Source organism: Athene noctua, chromosome 2, assembly GCF_965140245.1.
Source record: "Athene noctua chromosome 2, bAthNoc1.hap1.1, whole genome shotgun sequence".
NCBI classification, from domain to species: Eukaryota; Metazoa; Chordata; class Aves; order Strigiformes; family Strigidae; genus Athene; species Athene noctua.
In genome coordinates, this window is record NC_134038.1 from 147856976 (window position 1) to 147877347 (window position 20372).

General features: G+C 43.8%; 1 protein-coding gene across 2 annotated transcripts in view; it reads left to right on the plus strand.

Annotated features, from left to right (window-relative positions):
• Positions 1-20372, plus strand: part of TGFBR2 (transforming growth factor beta receptor 2) — a 67440-nt gene that overhangs the window by 24473 nt on the left and 22595 nt on the right. The window contains exons 1-3 of one of the 2 annotated variants that reach the window (XM_074900575.1): positions 2165-2179; positions 3720-3891; positions 5402-5592. In XM_074900575.1, coding sequence (XP_074756676.1) covers positions 3728-3891; positions 5402-5592 — 355 coding nt within the window. In that variant the 5' untranslated portion in view covers positions 2165-2179; positions 3720-3727. Of the gene's footprint in view, positions 1-2164; positions 2180-3719; positions 3892-5401; positions 5593-20372 lie in introns of those variants that run through there. The other variant, XM_074900574.1, reaches the window with a different exon arrangement.

Genomic DNA, 20372 nt, shown 5'->3' on the forward strand with positions numbered 1-20372 from the left:
GTTTATAAGGTCCTGAGAAATCGTAAAAAATACGTGAACCATAGAGTAAAAGTGTTGTCCTGCGAGCCTGGCTCTGCCAGAATCCATGGAGTTGATTTTGTATGTGGCTGCTCTGGTGTCTCTTCCATAATATCCAGCCCACATGTTGGCTTGCATGTTCCATGCATTTTAACCACGGTGACTGATCTATGCTGAACCGTCTGGTTGAAAGCTTCATAGCCAAGAAACCGCAGTCTTTTATTTAGAACCCTCTCCATGGATAAGGAAGCGAGGAAAGCTAGAATTAGGCTTCCTGTAGAAGTCAAAATAAGAAAACTAACATAAGAGAGTAGGTGGCTAAACTCAAATTTTAGGAAACAAGCACACATTTTAGAATTACTTCCTTCAGATGTGCAAATCTGTGTTTTCTCTGTTGATTTTCCCATTATAGCCACTTTTTTCTTCATGCAAAATGAAAGTTTGCTTCTGTCCACAGTGTTCAAGTGACTTTGGTTGTCTGAATGGGAAAAAACCTTGAGGAGTTGGCTCATGGGGTATGAAGCCCACAGCAGGATGGTCAAGCATTTTTAGAGATGGCATTCAAGTGACTACAAGAAGAGGAGGAATCTTGCTGTTAATGAACCACTCATGGCTTGTGGGCCCCTCAAGGAATGAGTGAATACACTTCTCTAGGGAAGAAGCCTACCGACTTGTCATTCTCCCAGCAGGTTTTTATTGGTTAGAGATAGGTCTGAGTTCATGTGACTTGGAAGGCGACCAATCTTTCCTGGATTTCTAAGTCCTCAGAGTCTAATAGCAGGCTGTGATCAGAAGAGAGTGATGCTGATGTTCACATCCGACTCCAGATTTCATCTCAGGCCCTTTGCAGAGGTTGATTTCAGCATCAGCCTGATAGGGGAAAGTCAAACTTGGCTTTAATTTGGGTCTAGTTGTATTATCAGAGTGGGCAAAGTTGAGCTGTATTAATGAACAACTCACCAACACCTGCTAGAGCAATGTGACAGTATTAGGGAAAGTAAACTACAGTCTCACTTTAAATCAGATGTGGAAGCATGAAAGAAAGTTTGTCCACCTGGGTAGTTTATCCAGTACCTTGAACTGTCAGAGACATGAATAGAGAGGCACTGTCAGCCTCTATACAAGACTTTTTAGGGAATTTATAATTCAAGTGCAGTCAGTTCTGGAAGTCCTAAAACCCCATTAGATTTTGCCATTAATTTAACCTGTTCAGAAATTAGCTGGTCCTAACTACCCAGCCTTTTGCTAGTAATTGATTTAAGGCCTACCACTCTGATTTAGAAAATTAAGGTTTGTGACCTTTCAGTGGATTGCTGCTTTCCAGATAGTCTGTTGTGGGGTTTTTTGTTGTTTTTTGTTTTTAAATCAAGTTACTTGGTTAAGAGATCTGTCTTTGGAAGAGGTCCATGTGTTTATTCCAGTGGGTGAGTCTTGGCAGAACCTGGCATGGCCAGGAATGGCACAGGAGCAAGCCCTGACTCTCAACAAACATAATGTGCTTGAACCAGTTTACCTAAGGACATGTGACTTTTGGCTCCAGTGCTGCGGGCACTAGAGAGGACTGAGTCATGTCTGTGGCAGAGGCATCCATCGCGACACAGCTGCCTAGTGAAACACGGAGCCATATGAGCTCAGAACTGAAAGCAGTGTAGATCCAGCTAAAGTCTTTGCAGTTTGAGCAGCAGATATCTTTCCCCTGTGCTCGGTTGCAAGCTGCTTGGCACCCTGCCACAGGTTTCCTCTGTGAACTTGGGTGAGTCACTTCATCTCTCCCTTGATATTCGCTCAACCAGGCTTTTAGGACCATGGATTGTCTCTTACTGGGTAGAGGGACAGTCCTTCATTATCAGGTTGTTTCGATCAGTACTGGAACCTGGATAAATTAATACAGCTATTAGTTTCTCTTCATCATGGGGTAAATAAGAGGTACCATCCAGAAGAGAGGAGCAATTTGCCATAATGATGATTATATTAACATATATTTTGTAGTACACTAGATTCAAGACCTTTTGAGTTCCTACCACACCTACTTCAATGAGGCTTTGTTCTTCTGCATAGCTTCTGGGAGTTCCTGCAACACAAATAATTAAGAACAAGAAATGTTTACCTCAGGCTTACAATTCAGCCAGCCCATAACATACTGCCAGTATTCTCCACCCAAGTAAGTGCTCCCAGTGAGCTCATCTTAACCCTACCCTCTGTGTAGGAACTTCTTCTATATCATTAAAATCATTGGGAGTTTTTGCGACTGATTACAATGGCAGTAAGATCAGACCTCAGGTCAGTACCAGAGCATGCTAGTGATGGGGAGGATGATGATTTGGATGAGGAGGGAAGGCTTTTCTTTCCATCCCTCACAATGGCTCAGAAATCGATTGAAAATGTTAGCAAGAGGCCTTTTTATTTCCTTCTGGAAAAAGCATGTATATTTAATTCCTGTAATAAAACATTCTCATGGTAGTAAATAGTGAAGTTCTAGAAGGAAAAAATTGATTTCTCAGCTAATGGAGGAGAGAGGGGGAAATTACAAATCCCTGGTTGCCTGTTATTGGTTGACTAGCAACACTTGGCCACAGAGAGCAATATGAACATAGTTTTAACACACAGGTGGCTACGAGAGAAGGTCTGTGCTATATGAAGCCCAGTATCTCCTTAAAGTGGTTCGGCCTACTTTTCCAAATATATTACAAAGTGAGTCAGACTGAAACTGTTGTAGATAGTCTGCTCCACTTCAGATAGTTGCATATTCATTTTAGCTTTAGAAAAAAGTTTGTTGGCATTTTCTGTTCTGACTTTTCAAAATAGTCTTTGAACTAAAAATATATTTCCTGAAATTCATACACTGGGACAAAAAATGTCTCTTCCCTTACTGCTACCACACTGAAGCAGATGATGAGTACTAAGAGTCGGAACCTGTAAGCAAGTAATTTTTCAGTGCCTGTGTGCAGAAATGTAGCTGTTGGGTCAGAGCAGACTTCTACAAGACAGACTGTCATTGCAAGTTAGTTTGAGTTCAAGTGCCCCTGAGTTAGCCCAGGAAGACTCCAGTGGCAGATTACATACAGCTGCACAGATGCCCTATCGCATTTCCAGCTTGAGTTTCACCCACAACCTCTGGCAGACCATCTACCTTAAGTTGAATGTCAGCTCCAGCTCTGTGTTTTTCTGTGTGAACATTAATCAGATTAGGGATGACTCCCAGGTTATACTTCAGGTTACTAAAGACAAACTTGCAAAATTCATCATGATCCGTGTCATAATGATGTCACTCCTCTAACATGCATTCCCATTATGGTATCCACAGTTACTCTGGCACACAGACTTTAATGCAATATATCGTACGTGGGGGACAGATGTGCTGCCTGTGAATAATGCAAATGAGTTGACTGCAGAGTAGTTCTTTCAGTGCAAACGGGACTCAGAATAAGCTTGATTCTGTAAATTACAAAGCAACTTTGCTCCCTCTGAAGTCATTAGAAGTTGATTTCACTTTTCAAATTCACTTTGATTAACCTGGTCTTGACACTGTGCCACTTGCCCTGTTGTAAAGAAAATTGGTAGCTGTGAAAGATCCAAGATTTTCTAATTTAAGGTGGGAGGGAGTGTTTGCTGCTGATGAAAAATTTGTCTTCATAATGAGCAGTAAAACAGTCTGATAATCTACCATTATTGAGTTTCCTTCTCTTTTTCTTTTTCTTAAGCTGAAATTATGTCACCCGTAGACAGAAATAAGGAAAGTGGATTGCAAATGCCGAACCTATGCAAATTTTGTGACATTAAAGTAACAACCTGCTCAAACCAACATCAGTGCAAGAGCAACTGCAACATCACTGCTATCTGTGAGAAGAATAGTGAAGTCTGTGTTGCTATATGGTAAGTTATTTCCTAATACAGATGGGGAGAGGAGCACACCTTCATTCATCATTACTTAGTACTTTCCTTGATCGCTCTGATATTTGGAATGTCCCTGCCACCTCACCAGGCTTTGCTCTATTGCTTCCAACTCGTATCTGTGTTCAGCATACTGAGAGTTGCTTGAGGTTAACAATAATTCTGATATGAAGTGTTCTGGGGACTTTTTTCTTCTAAAGCAGTTCTGTTCCAGCTTATGCTGTTATTGGAAAAGAGGCATGTTTCTGCTCAAACCATTAAGCTGCATCCACCCACAGCACCCAGAGCAGAAACAGATTTGAGACTCAGAGAGGATTGTGGTGGCATTTGCTGAAGAAAGGCGATTCACTCTCAGGTTTCAAAGTGAACTAGACTATGTAGATCTATCACAGGAGACTTATTTACCATGTGTAGATAGAAATAATTTCTCTTAACGGTAATAAAATATCTTCTGTGTATTTAGTGACTCTGATGTAAGCGTGGTGCTTTTTATATAGTGCATGTCTTAGGTCAGGGAAATTAAGGATATATGAAAATGAGTTGTAATGCTTTTTTAGGATTTGTTGACTCTAAACTTGTATTCCAGTCTGAAAACTGGGGGTTTGCTCTTCCGTAAATGGTAAGCCAATCCTTCCAAAGAAAAAACGGAAACAATCTTAATGAGCTCATAAGTGGACAAAAGGAACAGAACTGAGTATTGCTGCTGATCTAGGAACATAATTAGAACCACTTACAGAAATACATAATTCATTAATTTATTGAGACATTAGTTGTATCCATTGACTTGAAATGCAGGATCAGTCCAGTGTGCTGTTCCGTATTTGTTTCGTGCTCCTTTAGTAAGTGGTCAATATATATTATTATCATACAAAGTGCAATTTAAGGTACATTCTAGATTTTTTCATGCCAATTTATCCAAAAGGCAGGTGAGTTGAGAACTGAATCTAAAGTGATCTTTGACTGTGAGTCTTGTGTCAATGAAGTGAAACCTGTGGACCAGGACAAAACACAGGAATATGGTCCAGTTATCAGCTGTAAATATTTCCTTGACAATGAGGCAACTCCAGTTTGTACAAGTTCTATGGTTGATACTGGGTTTTCATTTGTTTGGTTTTTTTTTTTTTTTAATTATAAAGATAACTTCAGTGCAGAAATTGTGCTGATTGTAGGCTTCAAAAGCAAAATAAAAAGACCAACTCACTAGGAATTCCTCAGATTTTGAATAATTCTGGGTGAGATTTTCAAAGGCCCTCATTGGAGCTTAGTGGTAATATGATACAGGAATAGCTATGCCATTTTACAGATGCCCCAGTGTGAGGACCCTAGACACAGCTAAATTTACCCCATTCAGGAAAGCCAGAGAAGAATATATGATACTCTTTAAATCCCATTTGCGTTCTCAAAAGAGGCAAATTTGGGCAAGTGCAGTCTTGTCTGCTCCCTTTGTAAAATATTTCTTCTTTGATTTCAGTTTTCTTCTTTTCATTTTTAGGAGACAGAATGATGAAAATGTGACATTAGAAACAATATGCCATGATCCGCAGAGAACACTCTATGGTCACATGTTGGATGACTCCAGCTCAGAGCAGTGTTTGATGAGGGAAAAGAAGGAAGATGGGGGATTGATGTTCATGTGTTCCTGTACAGGTGAAGAATGCAATGATATGCTCATTTTTCCAACAGGTAGGTTTAATAATTTACGCTGCATTCCTAGGATATACCTTGCAAATAATATGAACTGTCATTCCAAGGGATTTTGGAATCACATTTTGTGGAGGAAAATTTCTAGTGGCAGGAGATATTTTGGACTCTTCCAAGCCTTGCAAAATTTCAACCTTTCTTTTCTGCATTCAGAGGATATTTCTTCCTGCCAGGCTGTCCTCCTTTTGAAATAAGTCTGATACTCAGCTCAAGACATTGCTCTGAAAAGTTGATGAAAAGAAAGATGAAAGCAAGATGTTCAGAGTTGGTCTGTTGACACACCAAAATGCAACATATGCTAATTACATTATAAAACATAAACAAGAGGCAAATGCCGTATTTAAGGTCTTGCCTCTTCTAAAAGGCTGTATTGCCATAGTGTGGCATCTGTATATACAGATACTAGTGAGTAACTTGATAGGATGTGAATTTGAAGTCAGCTTCTCTGTTGTCACTGACCATCTGCACTTGTTTTGTGGTAGACATGAAGTAGCTAGAAGGCTCTTTCACTACATCGTGCTTACTACAGCAAAAGGGCATGTATGTGAGTTCAGTTAAACCAGTGAAATCTGAATATAGACCAAATCACAAGTGTATAACCTGTCTCCATTCTACTTCATGAGTGCCTATATAGACCACTGCAAATTCAGTAAAGGCGGTGCAGGTGTGTACAGTGCTGGTGGACCTCATGCTGCACACACACGTGCATGTGTGCATGCACACACTGCACTTTATTTTGTCCTACTTGCTGGATCCCAGAATGATTCTTTTACTGAGACTAAGTCAGGTCTCTCTCAGGCAAGTGTGAGGCCTCCTGTTGAGAACACTCTGTGCACACACTTGTAAATGAGTATGGCACAGAACACCTGTATGTTCCTTAGAAAGGGCTATAATCAAATCCTAGTTAATCTGAGATAATGAAAGGTTGGGACACAGTTTCCACTCCTGGGAGACATGGTGCGTGATTGCACTGACACGGACAACTATGTGAGTGGCTTCTAGCTCTCAGTTCCCAGCCCTCCAAGAAGGCTAACTAGTTTAGGTTGCAAAACCACACCAGATTAGCCAAGAGCAACCTAGAAAGTTTCTGCCTCCCTTGGCCCAGGCTACCCATATCTGGTGCCATCTCTTCCTCTCTTCCTCATCCCCTCTCCAAGTTTGATTTGAAACCAGACAACGTAGTTGTATGACCAACACTTACTTGGGCAGGCTTTAAAGGAGTTGGAGTAAGTGTTTGTATTGGTGTGAGCACAGATGGTAGACCCAGGACCTAATTCTAACAGATTGCCTTGATTTTATTGAAGAGAACGTGTTCGCCATGTTGTGATGGTTTGACTCTGGCTAAATGCCAGGTATCCACCAAGTCGCTCTATCACTTCCCCCCCCCCTTCCCTTTGTTTTCTCAACAGGGTAAAGAGGGGAAAGAAGATAAACTAACCCTTGTGGGTGAAACAAAAGCAGTTTTAATATAAGCAAAGCAAAGCAAAAGTCCGCGCGCGGAAGCAAAAGCAAACAGATTTATTCTCTACTTCCCATGAAGAGGCGATGTCGGGCCTTCTCTGGAAGCAGGGCTCCAATACGCGTAGTAGTTGCCTCGGAGGACCAAGGGTGACCCCACCCCCTTCCTCCTTTCTCCCAGCTTTATACTGAGCAGACGTCATATGGTATGGAATATCCCTTTGGTCGGTTTGGGTCAGCTGTCCTAGCTGTGTCCCCTCCCAAGATCTTGCCCACCCCGTCCCACTGGGGGAAATATCAGAAAGAGCCTTGGTGCTGTGTAAGCACTGCTCAGCAGCAGCCACAACACCAGGGTGCTATCAACACCCTGCAGCTCCCAGCATAAACCACAGCACCGTGAGGGCTGCTATAGGGGAAAACCGATTCCAGTTCAGCCAGACCCAATACAGTCTCCACCCCTTATTCCATACCATTTACGTTATGCCCAGGTCCCACATAATATTCATTTATCTATTCCATAAGCTTTCTTCACTTCTTCAGATGTTCAGTGTCTTGGCTTCCATCTGTCAAGATAGATGCTCAGGACAGAAGTATGCTTGACCGTTGGACTCCAGCACCGGCTAGGTTTGGGTCGTCATTGCACGTGTCTGGTTCACTCTTCATCGTTCCTACTTCCTCCATCACTTCCTGCAACATACAACTCATCCCACAGATTACTTTCCCCCCAAGGTTAAATGTTCTTGAGGCACACACTGAGTAGTCCCATCCTCCCGCATTACCCACCAAGTACATCCAGGTCCCTGAGCAAAGACAATCCCACGAGTGGGCTTGCCTTTTCCCAAGGGAGGAGCAATCCACACTGCCTTCCCCAGCCACCTCCCTGTGTGTACTACAGGGACCTTATCTCCTCCCACAGTATGAAGGGGGTTTGTTTGGGCAGGTCCAGGACGGTTAACAGATCCTCTGGTATTAATTAGCCAAGTGGCTTCTGCTAAATTTATATCCCAATGCTTCCATCCCCCATTGTCCAATGCTTTCAACATAGTCTTCAACAGTCCGTTATATCTTTCAATCTTTCCAGACGCTTGTGGGTAATAAGGGATGTGATACACCCACTCAATGCCGTGTTTCTTTGCCCAGGAGTTTATAAGATTATTTCGAAAATGGGTCCCGTTGTCTGACTCGATTCTTTCAGGAGTACCATGTCGCCATAAAATTTGCCTTTCAAGACCCAAGATGGTATTTCGGGCAGTGGCATGATTTACAGGGTACGTTTCTAGCCAACCCGTAGTTGCTTCTACCATGGTGAGTATGTAGCGCTTGCCTTGGCGTGTTCGTGGCAGTGGTCCAATATAGTCAATCTGCCAGGCCTCACCGTATTGAAAACTCAGCCATCGCCCTCTGTTCCAGGGAGACTTTACTCGTGTGGCTCGCTTGATTGCAGCACATGTTTCACATTCGTGAGTGACCTGTGAGATGGCCTCCATGGTCAGGTCCACCCCTCGATCACGAGCCCATCTGTACGTTGCATCTCTGCCAAGATGCCCTGATGTTTCATGGGCCCATCGAGCTACAAACAGCTCACCCTTACGCTCCCAGTCCAGGTCCAGCCGAGCTACTTCAATTTTGGCAGCTTTGTCTGCTTGCTCATTGTTTTGGTGTTCTTCAGTGGCACGCCTTTTGGGCACATGAGCATCTACATGACGCACCTTTAGAGCCACGTTTTCCACTCGGGCAGCGATGTCCTGCCACAATGCAGCAGCCCAGATGGGTTTACCTCTGCGCTGCCAATTGGTCTTCTTCCACTCCTGTAGCCACCCCCACAGGGCGTTAGCCACCATCCAGGAGTCCGTGTAGAGATATAATACTGGCCACTTTTCCCGTTCAGCAATCTTTAGGGCAAGTTGGATCGCTTTTACTTCTGCGAACTGACTTGACTCTCCTTCTCCTTCAGTGGCCTCAACGACTTGTCTTGTGGGACTCCACACAGCAGCTTTCCACTTCCGATGGCTTCCTACCACACGACAGGATCCATCAGTAAAGAGAGCATAACGCCTCTCATCTTCTGGTAACTCGTTATATGGCGGTGCCTCTTGGGCACGAGCCACCTCCTCAGGCTGCACTCCAAAATCTCTACCTTCTGGCCAGTCCATGATCTCTTCCAGGATCCCTGGATGGTTGGGTTTCCCCAGTCGAGCCCGTTGCGTGATTAACGCGACCCATTTACTCCAGGTAGCACTGGTTGCATGGTGTGTGGCAGGGATGTTTCCTTTGAACATCCAATGTAATACAGGCAGCCGTGGTGCCAAGAGGAGCTGTGCTTCTGTACCAACAACTTCTGAAGCAGCTCGAATCCCCTCATATGCTGCCAGTATCTCCTTTTCAGTCGGAGTGTAGTGGGCTTCTGATCCTCGATATCCCCGGCTCCAAAATCCTAATGGTCGACCTCGAGTTTCACCTGGTATCTTCTGCCAGAGGCTCCATGTGAGTCCGTGCTCCCCAGTTGATGTGTAAAGTATATTTTGCACAGCTGGTCCTGTCCGAACAGGCCCAAGAGCTACCGCTCGAGCTATCTCTTGTTTGATGTGCTCAAAGGCTTGTTGCTGCTCAGGACCCCACTGAAAATTGTTCTTCTTTCGGGTCACTTGATAGAGAGGGCTCACAAGCTGACTGTAACCTGGAATATGCATCCTCCAGAATCCCACAAATCCTAGGAAAGCTTGTGTTTCCTTCTTGTTGGTCGGTGGAGACATAGTTGCTATCTTGTTGACAACATCCAATGGCACATGACGGCGTCCATCTTGCCATTTTATTCCCAAGAACTGAATTTCTCGTGCTGGTCCCTTGACCTTGCTTTTCTTTATGGCAAACCCAGCTCTCAGAAGAATCTCAATTACTCTTTGTCCTTTCTTGAACACTTCTTCTGCCTCATTGCCCCACACAATGATGTCATCAATGTATTGTAGATGTTCAGGGGCATCACCCTTTTCCAGTGCAGTTTGAATTAGTCCATGACAAATAGTGGGGCTGTGCTTCCACCCCTGGGGCAGTCGATTCCAGGTATACTGGACACCCCTCCACGTGAAAGCAAACTGTGGCCTGCACTCTTCTGCCAAAGGAATTGAAAAGAATGCATTGGCAATGTCAATTGTGGCGTACCACTTGGCTGCCTTTGACTCCAGTTCATACTGGAGCTCTAACATATCTGGTACAGCAGCACTCAGTGGTGGCGTCACTTCATTCAGGCCACGATAGTCTACTGTTAACCTCCACCCTCCGTCAGACTTCCGCACTGGCCATATTGGGCTATTAAAAGGCGAATGTGTCTTACTGATGACACCTTGGTTCTCCAGTTGACGAATCAATTCTTGGATGGGAGCCAGAGCGTCTCGGTTTGTACGATACTGCCGTCGGTGCACGGTCCTCATAGCAATTGGCACCTGTTGTTCTTCAACTTGCAACAGTCCCACAACAAAAGGATCTTCTGAGAGGCCAGGCAGATTAGACAACTGTTTTACCTTTTCTGTATTCACACTGGCCACACCAAAAGCCCATCGGTATCCTTTTGGGTCTTTGAAGTATCCCCTCTTGAGATAGTCAATGCCCAAGATGCAAGGGGCTTCTGGGCCAGTTACAATGGGATGTTTTTCCCACTTGTCCCCAGTCAAGCTAACCTCGGCCTCCAATACTGATAGTTCTTGACAGCCCCCTGTCACTCCTGAGATCCAGATAGGTTCTGCCCCTCTATAACTTGACGGCATTAGTGTACATTGTGCCCCGGTGTCAATTAAAGCCTGGTACTTCTGTGGATTTGATGTGCCAGGCCATCGAATCCACACTGTCCAATACACCCGATCATCCCTTTCCTCCTCCTGGCTGGAGGCAGGGGCCCTCTATTCCTGTTCTTGGTCGGAGTACTCACTGTCTGACTCTTGCCGTGCCAGGCCGGAGGTTCCTTCTTCAGGATCAAGGGAGGTGATCTCAGTCTTTCTGTATCTGGGAGATCGCTGGTTACTTCCTTGTGGTTTTACACCAGCTACATTAGCAACCTTCTTAGATGTCTTCTTGTTGGCAGGGGTCTTTCCTCGCAATTCATGTACACGTGCTTCCAACTTAAAGGTGGGTTGACCATCCCACTTCCTCATGTCCTCCCCCTGGTCGCGCAGGAAGAACCAGAGTTCGCCACGTGTCATGCGCCTTGGCTTTCCTTTCCCCCTGACTGGGACAGAAGAGAAATGATTTCTTGGGGAGCTCCTAACATCCAGGGCACTCGCCCGTAGAGATGAGGAGGTACCAAGACTCTCTTCAAAGTTCTGAAGCCAGGAAGAGACTGCCTCCACAGTTGGCGTACATCTTAGTCCTTCTCCTGCATCCATTTCTGGGTAGTACATTGCGGCCAAGCCGGCAGAATACGAGGATGGCGCACCTTTAATCACCTTCCTCCACATGGCCCGTGTGCATGGGACATCCTCTGGATTTTTAGGGGCTTCATCATTATCTGGATCACCATAGATGACTTCCATCACTGCTAATTCTCTCAGGTACTGGACACCTTCATCTGCAGTAGCCCACTTCCCTGGGGTGTGGTCCATAAGATCTTCCTTAAAAGGATACCTTGCTTTAACACTTGAAAGGAGCCGTCTCCACAGACTGCAAATTGCTGTCTCCTTTCCAATTCCCCTTTCAATTCCTCGATTTCTAGCAAGGGAACCCAGCTGTTGGGCTTCCTTACCTTCTAGCTGTTGAGCATCTGCCCCATTATCCCAGCATCGCAGCAGCCAGGCAGCGATCCGCTCACCCGGCTGGCGGCAGTAGTCTTTCCGCAGATCTCGCAGTTCTGATGACGTCAGGGACCGGGTAGTTTCTGCCTCCTGTTTCAGTTCTGTTATTCCCTCTTCTGATACCTTTGCTGAAGGACCAGCTTCTTCCTCCTCTTTCTCCTCCCTTATTAATCGAGGGTATGGGCCTGTTGTTCTCCTTGTCCATTGTTTCTTTTTTACTACTGGGGCAATCTCTGTTGTTGTTATTGTTTGAGTTCCCATGTCAACCACAGCCCTTTGAGAGTGCTGAACTGCAGCTCGATAAGCACAGGCCAGGCCCCAGTAAAGTGCTAGAAGTTGTTGATTCTCATTGGGATAGGCAAGGCACCCCTCTATCAGGTGATGTGTCAATTTTGTGGGGTTGCTTGCCTGTTCAGGGGTGAGATCCCAGGCTACAGGAGGTGATAACCGTCCTAGGAATCTGCCCAACTCCTTCCACTCTCCCTGCCACCCAGGAACAGGCCGCCTCAGAGCACATTTTGGCACCGATTCACTCAAAATTTGCGTTCTCTTACACCAAGAGCATACCGAGCTCCACACAACCCACAACAGGCGAACAGCATTAATAAAGAGTATCAATGCACTAACATAAGGATGACTAAGTACCTCGGGAGCCTGCAAAATAAAACCACTCATGATGTTCCCGATTCCTTGCAGCATGTTCCCGAGCTTAACAAAATAAAGATAAGCAGCGCAATAAACAAGCCCGTGACCAGCACAAGAGCTTGTTGCTTAATAACTACTATAGCTACAGCACATTTAATATAAAACTGCCGTTGTTTTGCCCCACGTTGGGCGCCAGAATAGACTGTGATGGTTTGACTCTGGCTAAATGCCAGGTATCCACCAAGTCGCTCTATCACTTCCCCCCCCCCTTCCCTTTGTTTTCTCAACAGGGTAAAGAGGGGAAAGAAGATAAACTAACCCTTGTGGGTGAAACAAAAGCAGTTTTAATATAAGCAAAGCAAAGCAAAAGTCCGCGCGCGGAAGCAAAAGCAAACAGATTTATTCTCTACTTCCCATGAAGAGGCGATGTCGGGCCTTCTCTGGAAGCAGGGCTCCAATACGCGTAGTAGTTGCCTCGGAGGACCAAGGGTGACCCCACCCCCTTCCTCCTTTCTCCCAGCTTTATACTGAGCAGACGTCATATGGTATGGAATATCCCTTTGGTCGGTTTGGGTCAGCTGTCCTAGCTGTGTCCCCTCCCAAGATCTTGCCCACCCCGTCCCACTGGGGGAAATATCAGAAAGAGCCTTGGTGCTGTGTAAGCACTGCTCAGCAGCAGCCACAACACCAGGGTGCTATCAACACCCTGCAGCTCCCAGCATAAACCACAGCACCGTGAGGGCTGCTATAGGGGAAAACCGATTCCAGTTCAGCCAGACCCAATACACATGTAAAGATCGTACTCTGTGTCAGCTGCCTAGAATTCTTATACAAAGTGAACCACACCCTTGTGGATTTTGGCTAATTTGTTATACATTAGTCATATTATATCTCTTTCTCCTGCAGCTATGTAGCTGAATACAATCACTCTGACAAATGTGTGTCTTTCGTGTGTATGCTTATGAAAACCGTTCTATAAATTCAACACCAAGTGTCTTCATTCCCATCAACTCTGCAGCCCTCCTCACACTTCCAGAGCAGCCTAAAAGGAGTTGTAGTATAAATTAAAACCCAGTCTTTTTACCTTAATTCCTTTCACTCATAGGTGCGGAGCTTTTCCTTCTAGGTCATGTGCTGTAAGCACTCTAGGTGACTCATGAAAACTGTGCACTGCATTCACATGTAGTAAATGAATAACTACAGATAAAAATTAAAGTAATGTAAAACTTCAGTTTGTAACATTTCCAATTCATTCACAAACACAAGCATTAACTCCAGTATGGAGGGGGAGAACTGAGGCTTTGTCATTCCTTTTTTATTGTTGTGGATTAGTGTTTCTTTTAAATGAAAACAGCCCCTTTGGGTTGCTTGCCTGGTTAGCCATGGCAGGAAGACAAACGATTTTTACAGTATCAGACATGCGGTTTCCTGTCTGTGTTTAACTTTGAGCAGAACATCACAGCCAGCTGGTCCACAGCTCCTCCAGACAACTAGATAATAGCCTGTAATAATTTTGCCTTTGAAATGACTGTCATCCAGATCTATTCTGTACGTTGTTCTTTCCTCATTTTTTTTCTACGTTTCTTGTACACCAGAGCAAGAATTTTTGCAGTGTTTTTGCACATCCTATAGTTTTAGAGAGTGGACAAAAGCTAGACTAAAAAAGCCTGATCAAAAAGTGATTGTACTCATTTATTAGCAGAAACTGAGATGATAAAATGATTGTATTTTTTCACCTGACAATCCTTTCAAACTATTACTATAAATGATCAGTGTTTCTGCTCTTCTGCCTCCTGGGTGAACACTTAAGACAGAACAGATATAGTTTGTTCCTGGTGTTTCTGAGTTAAGAAAGAAAATTGTAGGTAAGGCAACAAATTCTGATTTCCACCAGAGGTTAGTCACTGCATTCCAGTGATTCACAGCTGAGCTGTTACTGTTTATAGTAACATTATTGGTTTATAGCACTGTTGGCTTGTATCAGTCTTGACTGTGAAGGGTAAACCTTGTAACTCCCAGTTTTAGACACAAACATCTAAAGGTTTTAGGTAGTGGGAGGTGTTGTGACTCACCCAAGAGTGGTTTTGGAAATGTTTGAAGTAGTAACATCCAAATCAAATGCCTGCTTCTTGTTTGGACTCTTATTTAAATTGCCAGTCTGCAAAATAAGCAACTCACAGTCAGGCATGTGCCTAAACATGCCTGTAGTTCTGCTGTGTCAGGGGGCTTCTGACCCTGATTCAGATCCCTGGCATTTCAGGCCATGGGCAGCCAGTGGAAGACACTATATGCAGAATCACTCCAAACAACGTTCTGTAGTTCTTGGAGAAATAATACTCAGGAGACAGGTAGCCATTGCAAATCTGACTACTCTGTGTTTATTTTTTAATCCCTCTCTTTTTTGCCAAATAAAATTGTTGGTGACTGGCAAGCAACTTGCACCCCTGTGGTGGAAAAATGCTTCTGACATCAAAATTCAATGCCAGTCTGTTTTAATTATTATTTATTCAAATGTCTAATGTCAGTGTTACCAGAAGGCAAAGCCAGGGAGCAAAACCACTGGAAAAGATGAGCCAAAATCAGGGGGGGAAAAAGGCTCTGGCTGGCTAGAAGTTGGCTAGATGGCAGACATGAGCCTGGTCCTGCTGTCATGGAAAAGATGAGTGCAGAACTGGACTACCAGGGTTTTTTCCTCCCAGATGTCTAGTTGTGTCTGGTGGATCTGCTGCATCTTGCTTTGCCTTCTTACGTTTTGATCTGTTACGATGAACCAGCTTGCTCTGTAGCTGTTCTCACAGTTCCAGGCCTCCCCTGGTGTTTGGGCAGACTTGCTCCTCAGCCTTCCTTTCTCCACACCATCTCCCAGCCTCTCTTCATCAGCCAGTGTGAGCATGATCAGTGCCTATCAGAGTTCTTCTTTATTAACAATTCTAAACTATTTGGCTGAGGTCAAGGCTCGTTTACCCAAAGGGACCAAATAGGACTCTGCTCTTTCCAGCCTGATGTCTGACCCATTCTCTATGGGCAGAGATGACCAGGCACTCCTTGTAGCTGAGGAAGTGCATGTTACTCAGTGCATGACCTACCTGCAGTGCAGTGCGACTGACTTCTCCCTGTGGTGCAGGCTCGTTCAGACACATTCATTCATTCAGTGGTGTGCAAGAGGACGACCCCAGCACTGGAGATTGCAGACAGGAAAATAAATTCTTTAACTACTGTTGTCCTTATATTTGCAGTTCTTATTCTGAGCATCGAGTTCAAATCTAAGCAAAACTGTAGCAGTCTCAAAATTTGAAAATGGGATTTGCAGACCTGTAGCACAGCTCTGATTGGTTTAGAGTTGTTTCATTCTGATAACTTACACAGTGATCGTTTTTTATCCTCACCTGTCTTGCCATGTTACGCAGCTCTCCATGCAGCTTGCAGTCAAGGTATGTGTGGGATTGTTCAGGTAGACTGTGTTTATTCCTCATGTACCACAAGAAGAAGTCTTTATTCTGGGCACTACCACTGCACCCATCATTAATATGGGAGAAACCTCTAGCAGCAACAATGTATACAGACTTTAATGATTACCTGAATCATCCAAACAGTTGCCTTGAACTATCAAAACTTCAGTAACAGAGATGACTGACAGGTCAACAAGAGTTTATAAGAATAATGAAGCTAATTGGGGAAGTGTGTTGGGGGGAGGGGGCAGGGGGAGAGTGTTGTGCTGCTAACAATCTTCACATCGATCATGGTTTTACTGACTTTACTAATTGAGACTGTAAGAGACATAAGTATTTGATTAATCAATTGTGGCTGAGTCATTTGCGCAAATGAATTACAGCATATGGATTTGCAGTGTGTCAAGTGCTGTGATTGCTCACTGTGTATGGTTGTTACCTGGGAGACCTGGTATTGTTCTGCTGCCTGAACTACCACAAGCATGCCTGCGTGATGCCTTGTCCTGTGCCCAGATCACAGGAAATACAGATAATGTTTTAGAATTTCCTTAACTTAGTATCTCTCACTTGTCTCTAACACGTTGCCCCTGTCTTTTCCTTTCTTTCTCTCCTCTTCCTCTCCTTACTAGAGTCAAAGCGTTAGTGATTTTACTTGACTCCATAGGAGGATTTCAGACTTAAGAGCAGACTTAAGATCTGTGCACAAACAGCCTCCAGGCCATAAATACTCATGTGATGAGTTGTCCAGTGCTCAAGGAACAGCAGAAGGGAGATGATTACAGCTGGACTGCTTCCAAGTGGATTTTAACAAAGGCTTTCATTAATCTGTTTTTCTGTTATCCAACTAACATGTTCAGAAGGTAACTGTCTTCCAGCTGCCCCATAAAAGAGGTCAGTAGCATTACATAACATTGCACAGAGCCTCTCACTGCTTGTATATTGGCATTGTTCTCTATGTTTCCTCTTAGGTATTTGCAGGCACAGTCCCACCCAATGCCTGCAGCTGTATGTAACCAAAGAAGAGGCTGTCTAATACTGAACGTCTGATTCACTTAGTGGGATTGAAAGGAACTAGAATGGAAAGAGGCAAAAGAAGCCAAAATTTTGTTTTGCTCTGTATTATTTATATTGTTTTCTTCCTAGGAAAATAACCATGCAGAGCTCAGTTACAGATTTGTGTAAAAACAAACTAGGCAGCGCTCTTCCAGTCTGGTTGGCATATTTGTTACAATTTGCATCACTTGAGAGCTTAATAAGTGTGGGAATGTGGCCAACCTTTTATCAGGTTGTCATGGAAGAGACTTTAATAATTACAGACAGAAACAAACTGTAACTAACACTGGCAACATAATATTTTGGGAAAGGTTGGAGGGGTGAAACTCAGGCTGAGAATAAAAATAGTGGTTAATGTGTGGCATCTGTTGGAACATATTGAAACTGGAGAGATTGATTTGTTCCAGAAAACCACCGCCAAACAGCAGCAGACACCAAATTGTATAGCTGAGGCATGTATCACAAGAAACACAGTCACATCATGTAAGGTTAGAATATGTGGGCTTTCATATCACTGAGTAGGAAAGCTCAGCTACAAAAGTCAAAATGTGTGAGAGATGCCATGTACACACAGTGAAGTGACCTGTTAGAATGGGAGAGATAAGAAGGGAATGCATCCAGGGGTGGGAAACTTTAATGGTGCTGTGCCAGCAAACCGAGGAATTACACTTTCTAGCCAGCAGTGAGGGAATAAAACAGCAACAAAATATTTGTTCTGTCTTAGAGCTTAAGAGTTTCTTAAACCTCCTGGGTGCTGAATAGCATACTTGGCAATCAGTTGAAAAAATGAAATTCTGCTTACAATAGATAAACTAGCCATTACATCATTGCTGCCCAGCCTTTTCACTGAAGTTAGCACCCAGAGGAAATCACGTTGCCTGCCTCTTGCCCCAGTGACTAAAATGCAGCCATTCCCATCAGGTGACAGATGCATACGCATGACTGCTCCAACATGTAACACATGTAACTGGGGATTTTCCCTGGGCATAGCAGAGATGTCTTGAGTCCTGATCACCCAATTGTGGGTAGTCCTGTGCCAAGGCCAAAGCTGCTGACTCTCAGTGAAGAGCGGCAGTGAGTGTACCACAGTTCTCCAAAACTGCTCATACCTTTGTCTTACTACCTACTTCTCAGGAAAAGAGGTAAGTGGTGGCACTGGGCAACGGCCTGCATTAAATGCTCTGAGGGCTGGGTCTGATTTGCCAGCCATATGTTGACTGCAGAGCAACATTTAAGCTGGCAAATAACCACAAGGCCAAGTGAATGAATTCCCACACCTTTGAGCAAACATCCTTAGGGCCCAAATTCCGAGCCATGCAGATGGCAGTGCTTTAGAAAGACAGCTTTAGAAACAGGCTCTAGATATGGCTTTACCTTGTCACTTCTACTATTTGAGCCCCTATAGCAGGCCAGGCAGACCCACCAGCTGCCAGAGCTAGTGCCTCTCCAGGACACTGCTTCGGCAGATACTATGTTTTGAATACCCTGGCAGTATCCTCTTTAAACTAAAAGATAAAGACATACAGCTCAAACACAAGTTACTGGCCTTGACAGACTTGGTTTACCTAGTCCAAAAAAACCTTGTCAGATTCAGGAACTGGCTGCAGGAATTTAACTTTCAGGAAAGTCTACAAGAAATGTCAGGGTTTATTTTCTACTGGATAGCAAGATAGAGTCCACTCTGGTTTTAAAATCTAGTAATCTCTGTCTTCTGCTATCAGATGGTTCAGCACAGAGCTGAGAGAGGGGTGGAACTGATTTTCTGCCCCACAAAACTATTAAGTTTAAAAAAAATTCTTCATCTCCAGCAAGGATGGAAAATTAAAATGTTTCCAAGAAACTGTCAAGTTAAAAAAATGCAGGTTAGTTTGAGGTGCAGCATTTGAGATTGATTATTTCAAAGTATTTTGTATCAGGATAAACCATTTTCCTAAGGAAGAAGCTCCCCACCCCCATCCACAAAGCCCAGAAAACAATGCCTGTAAAATTAACAGAAGTTTTTAAACACAAAAGTTGGATCAACTTTCAGACCGCTTTTGTCCTCAAGACAGGGGTTTCAGGGAAAAGTACAGGAATGTTAGAAGCAGAGATTCTGTTTTGAAAATCAACATTTCCCATCTAAAAAAGTTTTACTGAAGATTTCCAAGTCATTTTAATTCTAAAAAGACCAAAATCAGGAAGATACATGAGACACTGAACTACAGAATTTCATTGTCACTTGAAGATTCTGCAGTAGAGATAAACTAAATTACCCAAACAGCTGCTCAGAGTGAAACTTCATTTCACTGAAAATGAAGCATTTTATAGAATTAGTTTTCATCCAGAAAGTAGCGCTGAAGAGATGGGCAGACTTTTCCATATTTTATTGCCTAGTGTCTTGCCCAGAAGTCAGTACACACGTAAGGTTCAAACTTGTATTTTGCCTTATTCGGAATAATCAGAGATGAAAAGCTCTTCCCTGAATCAGAGCAGGACTTGAACTTGGAGCTCCCATACCCCAGACTAATCCCCTCACTGGTGGGGATTCAGCACTCGCATCTCTTGCCAAATTGCAACATTTGAACAGAATTCTGTTTATGCAAAAACATTCAAAAAGTGTTAGTTTTCATTCCAGTGTGGAATAGAAACCAAACTTTGAAACCTCAGAATTGCTGCAAAGTGGAGGTATCCTTCAGTCAGCTCAAAGGGCTGCTTTGTGTCTCAGGAGCTTGCAAAATAACTGTATCACAGTCCCGGATCTGGGCCCATATTTTGTGCCTGTGTTTCTGGGTTTTTTTAAGACATTAGACAGGCTTGCGATACATCTATGTTGATATGTTTAACCTGAGTTCTGCCAATATCGAATATATTCTTGCCCTGCTGTGGGGCTTTGACTAGCAATTGAATAGGCAGCAACTCTAGAACTTGCATAAGCAACAAGCAGCACTGAAGTAGTTCTGTCAGGACTGGCTGTGCATTTGTGCTGCCCTGTGCATTAAAGTGTGAGTTCTAATTTTATTGCCATTGTTTTATTTCTTGTTTCCAAAGTTCAGTGACGCCGAAGTTCAATCAAAGGCACCCAATTCAACCTAAAGAATTTGCAGGCAAAGCGATGTTGTGCATTGAAGCTTCCTGACTGAACAGGGGCTGTACAGTGTTTCCATTTTCCTTGGCACCTGAGCCCTATTCCCTAAAGGCTTAGGTAGCGTTAAGGGCTGTGCAGATGGCTTGTGCTTAGTTTAAACCCCATACAGGAAGCTTTCTTTTAGCTCAACTTCTCTATTGTTATACTATATTAATAGGCTCTTTTGAAGCTTAAGAAAGGACTGATCCTCCTAAATAATAGTTCTGGGTGGGGAGAGTTATTTAGGAGCATGTTTGCAAAACCTGAAAGGCT